Source organism: Salvia hispanica, chromosome 4 (genome assembly GCF_029641045.1).
Source record: "Salvia hispanica isolate PSC_SH4W2 chromosome 4, Shi_PSC_v1, whole genome shotgun sequence".
Taxonomy (NCBI): Eukaryota; Viridiplantae; Streptophyta; class Magnoliopsida; order Lamiales; family Lamiaceae; genus Salvia; species Salvia hispanica.
In genome coordinates, this window is record NC_142695.1 from 32387417 (window position 1) to 32392706 (window position 5290).

At 35.4% G+C, this 5290-nt stretch overlaps 1 protein-coding gene across 4 annotated transcripts; it reads left to right on the forward strand.

Moving 5' to 3' along the window:
- The first annotated feature begins 425 nt into the window (after positions 1-425).
- LOC125195691 (protein GRAVITROPIC IN THE LIGHT 1-like) lies at positions 426-4660 on the forward strand. Of its 4 annotated transcripts, none has more exons than XM_089057287.1 (3): positions 426-517; positions 634-708; positions 1804-4660. In XM_089057287.1, exon 3 carries the CDS (start codon positions 3202-3204, stop codon positions 4453-4455), a length of 1254 nt encoding a protein of 417 aa, XP_088913413.1. In that variant the 5' UTR covers positions 426-517; positions 634-708; positions 1804-3201; the 3' UTR covers positions 4456-4660. The 4 variants fall into 4 exon arrangements, with proteins under 4 accessions (XP_088913413.1, XP_047949808.1, XP_047949809.1 ...); XM_048093851.2 differs by having other exon boundaries at positions 3189-4660; XM_089057288.1 differs by having other exon boundaries at positions 502-517; positions 668-708; positions 3189-4660.
- Positions 4661-5290: the final 630 nt, after the last annotated feature.

A 5290-nucleotide genomic window follows, 5' to 3' on the forward strand; every position in this document is an offset into this window, starting at 1 on the left:
CGTTTTTTCTCGGTTCATTTTTACTATAAATAGTAATATGGTCACATATTCAACCAACTCATTTCACTAACATTTCATTTAAAACTAGTATATATATACAAGTCGTATTAATATTCAACTAACTTTTTTCAAGTCACTTTTATTAAAACTCATGCCACCAAGAAATGAGACTAATAATGACAAATAAAGAAAATAGAAAATAGAGAGTTTAAAAGATAAAAGGGCTATTATTTAAATTGCACTAATAAATAAACTTAATTTTCAAACTATTTGCATAAATAGTTTGTTTTTCTTATTGAAAGATTGTTACTAGTAGTATTTTATTTTAATCTCTCCAGTTGTACCTAAATTAATAAATATACAGAAAACGCGTCCTTTGGGAGAAATATTGGGGTATTTATTTGCCAAGTCTTTTTAAATTTCCAATCGCAAGCAAAGACTTTTTATTTATTTTTAATTTCCTTATAATTTGCTCTTCGTTTTCTCCCGTCTCTCTTCCAATCCGTATCCGATTCCGGTGAGTGTGTTTTTTTGTCATTATAAATAAACTCTTTATCGATCATAAAAACTTTAATCGGAAAAACCTCTCCGTTCTTCACAATCTTCGCTTACCTGATTTGACTCCAAATTTAGGCTGTAATATTTTACGGTTTGTTGAGATTCACAGTGGTCGCCGCAGAGGCCTATTTCTGCATTCTGTTTTGGAAGGTAACGACTCTCTTTACACTGCGTATGCATTTAATTTTTGTTAATGAACGTGTTCGAAGGGGTAAAATGGTAAAAATGTTTCTAAATTGTTTGGCCGTCGTTGTCCTTTAGACATTTCTGGTCACGTGCATCTATAGCAATTGTCCGATCTTGTCACGTGACTTGGTGACATGGTTCCAATTTACCTCCTACAGTCCACAATTTAATGAACCCATTTGTAATCAGTTTTAAGAAATTTTAAATTTATCAAGAAAAGTAAAAGAAAAAAAGTACTAGTATTAATTTTATATTAGAGCGTGGATTTAAAAAGTTTGTGGAATATTAAATTCATATTTTAAAAATAGAATAAAATAATTGGTTCTATAAATCGTCGACAATCCAAAATGGTATAGTAGCTCTTTAAAAGGCGGAAAGAGGGGAGTACACTTTATATAAATTATAAATTAAATATGTTTCTTTGATTTAAATTTTTGGTTGAATGTGTAGGAAATGGGGAATTAGCTAGTGAGTTTTTCTCTCATTTAATATGATCATACTTTTTATTAATACGAAAGTTTAGGTGAAGGCGTTGATTATATTAAAACAGAGAAAAATGGTAATGAAGTATTTTAATATGGACGGAAAATAAATGATTATTTATTAAATAAGACACCTTCGATGGTTGAATTAAAAAGAAAAAAAGAAAAATATGTGCATAATTTTTCTCTGGTAAATCTAAATCATTTACAAATTTTAACTCTTGTACTATAATTTACTTAGTTTAGGGACCATTGATTATTTAATAATAGTGTTCCTCCGCTCTGTCTTAAACAAGATGTTTCTTTCGAGTATTGGATTTTAAAAAATGATATTTAGAGAATGCTAATAATGCAAATTTAGTTGATTCCATGCTACTCTTATTCCATAAATATGGAGTATATTTAAATATTGAATATTATTTGAATTTATTTGTCAGGTAAAACCAATTGCAATTTTTATACATAGTAATATCAGTAATAATTATTCTTAAAATTTTCTTGTCTTAGTAGTATTGCAACGTCATAGGAATCCAATTAATTAATGAAAATGTTAAATGCTTTTGGAGATTTGATGCAGATTGGGCCCTATGAATCCAATTCATTATGTGAAGCCAGTACTGCCTAAATTTTATTTTTTATTTTCTATCTAGAGCTGTTCCATTTTTGCTCTGAAATGTTATTCAAGAGTGGATGCATTTCACGTTGAAGGTAGGTTTAAGGAAAGTTGTGACATTTCCATGTCCTACCATGTGATGTGTTGCATCGTGGTACGCAACAGAGTAAGTATTGGTCGTCCGTTCCCATGTAAACTGATAGTATCCGTTAAGTTTTCTTCTTTTGTAGCAGTTGAGAATTGAGATAGTATTTTTTTTATGGTACATAGATTTAAGAAAAAATATTTAGTTAGTTGAGTTGGGTAAAAATAAAATACAAAAAAAATACATATATGAAGAGAGAATAAAATAGAAGATAAAATAAAATAAATAATAAATTATAATAAATAATAAGATAAAAGAGATTAAGTGTGTTTTTATTTTATAAAAAAATGATTACACTAGAATTACCTAAAAAATACTCAATTAAAATGGGATGTAGGGACTGGAAGTGGATATATAGAATGATTTTGCAGATCATGTAATTCGAGTCGGGACATATAATTTTATGGATGTCCAATCGTTGTAGCGTAGCAAACAATTATTATAAAATAAGTCTACATTCAGAATTGATACTTCGTCCGTCTCTCATGTTTCAATTTTTTCTTTTGGTCCATTTTATATTAATTGTTCTATTTATCTTTATTATTTCACATTCTATTACCTCATTCATAATCACATTTTATTGTAAGCAAGTAATATTCTCTATGTCCCATAAAAATAAGGATACGTCGTTTGTCGCATAAAAATTACTTATCTCATTTCAATTTATGGAAACTTCTTCCAAACTCATTTCCCATTTTATTTACAACTTAATACACTAGGATCCACTATCAAATAGTAATAATAATGTGGGTCATAATATCTATTCATACTATTTTAATTATCATTCTCTTCCTACATTTTATTATAACATTTTTTAAAACTCGAGTTGGATCAAAGCGAGAGACGCATTAGAAGAGGGAGGGAGTATAATTGTAAAGAATGGTCTTCGGCTTTAGACGTGCCTAAATTGGACATTGCAGCGACTCCTTAGTTAAAAATTGGTATTCCTCCCATGATTGCATACCGTTGTGAAAAAATAATTAAAATTCAAACAAAAACACGGCCACATTGTTGAAAAATGATGAGATTTGAGATCTACAGTTATAGAAAGTGGGAATTCTGCTCTCATGAACTTGCAGATTGCAGCTAGCTTTACTGAAACACGCTCATTATGCAAACTTATACTATTTCTAATCATTGCAATTCATATTCGTTTCTCTATTTAACTATTCTCCCCCAATTCTTCTGCTCAAATCATCCCCAGTTTCCACATCGCCATGGATTCCTTCACGCCGAAGAAGAGCCGCCTCGCGCGCACCTTCGCCAAGGTCCTGCACGAGGATATCAGGAAGGCCAAATCTCGCGAGAAGATTAACAAGGATCGAGACAAGGCGGTTGGAGAAGCTTTTGTGGCGAAGCTCTTCGCCGCTTTATCGTCGATTAAGGCGTCATATGCTCAATTACAGTGCGCGCAATCGCCGTACGACGCCGACGTTATTCAATTGGCGGATCGGGCGATTGTTGCTGAGCTGAAGAAATTGTCGGAGCTTAGGCAGCGATTTTCGAAGAAGGAGCTCGCTGAGGCGTCTCCGGCGACGGCGCTGCTCGTCGCCGAGGCTCAGGAGCAGAGCAGTCTCGTGAAGATGTATGAGATCACGAGTCGGAAGCTCGATTCGCAGGTGAAGCTGAAGGAATCGGAGATCGTGTTTTTGAAGGAGAAGCTGGCGGAGATCGATGGCGACTGCAAGCTGCTCGACAAAAGGCTCAACTCGAGCGGAGGAGGAGGAGGAGGACAGCTGTCGTTTCGAGATCGCGGAGAGGTGAGACCGAGCCATTTCGTATCGCTGCTTCGGCAGGCGGTGAAGTCGGTTCGGAGCTTCGTTCGGTTGCTCGTGGACGAGATGGAGTCGGAGGATTGGGATCTGGACGCCGCCGCGGCTTCGATCCAGCCTGGCGTCTCGTTTTGGGAGCGGAGTCACATTTGCTTCGCCTTCGAATCATTCGTTTGCCGAGAGATGTTCGATTGCTTCGATCGCCCCTGTTTCTCCGAAAAATACGCGTCGTCTTCGCCGGAGAAGGAGAATCGCCGCCGCGAGTTCTTCGAGAGATTCACGGAGCTGAAATCCGCGAGGCCAGCGGATTATCTAGGTCGGAAGCCAAAATCGATATTCGCGGAATTCTGCCGCGCGAAATATCTACGTGTAATTCATCCGAAGATGGAGGCGTCGCTTTTCGGCAATCTGGATCAGAGGAATCTGGTGAGCTCCGGCGTGATGCCGGAGAACGCGTTCTTCGCCACCTTCTGTGAGATGGCGAAGCGCGTGTGGATGCTGCATTGCCTCGCCTTCGCATTGGACCCGGAGGTGGCGATTTTTCGGGTGAGCAATGGGAGCCGGTTCTCGGAGGTGTACATGGAGAGCGTGAACGACGAGGCTTTCGATGCATCCCCGGAGCCAGTAGTGGCGTTCACTGTCGTTCCGGGGGTTAGGGTCGCGAGCGTCGTCGTTCAATCGCAAGTGTATTTAATTTAAGGTGATCGTCGCCGATGGCAAAGGCAGGCTTGGAACCTCTTTTTTTTGGTGGTGATTGCCTTGGCTTGATTAGAATTAGGATTGTTTATTTAATTAGATTTACATATGGTTATGTTGTTGTGTATCAATATCTGCAAAATTATTTAATGAAAGTTGCAGCTGTACATTGTATGATTAAGCTAGTTGGCATTTGTATTTTCTTGAATGATTTTTTGTAGTATGATTATTAATCAATTTGTACTATATGTAAATACATACAGATATTCCATTTATGAGTAATAAAAGTAAAAGATACTAACTTCATAAAGAGGAATATGTAATGATAGGGGTAGGGCCAATTAGAAAAAAGTGGGCGGCTAAGTTTGACCGAGAATTGATGAGAAATGCAGGCATTAATGGAGCAGCCAAACTCCGATCCTAATTGAATATGCTTATAACCATTACTTATCTGAAATGCACCACTTTCAAAGTTGGTAATTAAAATCTAGAAGACATAGGTTTAAAATAATGAAATGCCAATCAGCTAAATGAAATAGTAATAAAATTGGATGAAGATGTATAATTTAAAATGCAAAAATAATAATGTCTCTGTTTGAAATAATTTAAAATTTTAAAAATTAAAATGATACTATCTCTTAAGTGATTGATTTCTTTTAACATACAATTTAAGAAAAATATATTTTTTTAGTTAATGAAAGAAATAATAAAGTGGAGAAATAAAGAGTGGGTAAAATAATAAATATAATAAAGAAAGAAAAAGTAAATATTTGTTTTTAAATAAAAATATAAATTAATGGATAGTCGAAAGAAATACTCCCTCCGTCTGCCATTAGGA

Excerpts from the sequence above, each read along its gene's own strand:
- LOC125195691 (XM_089057287.1), top strand. The coding sequence starts at position 3,202 with ATGGATTCCTTCACGCCGAAGAAGAGCCGCCTCGCGCGCACCTTCGCC.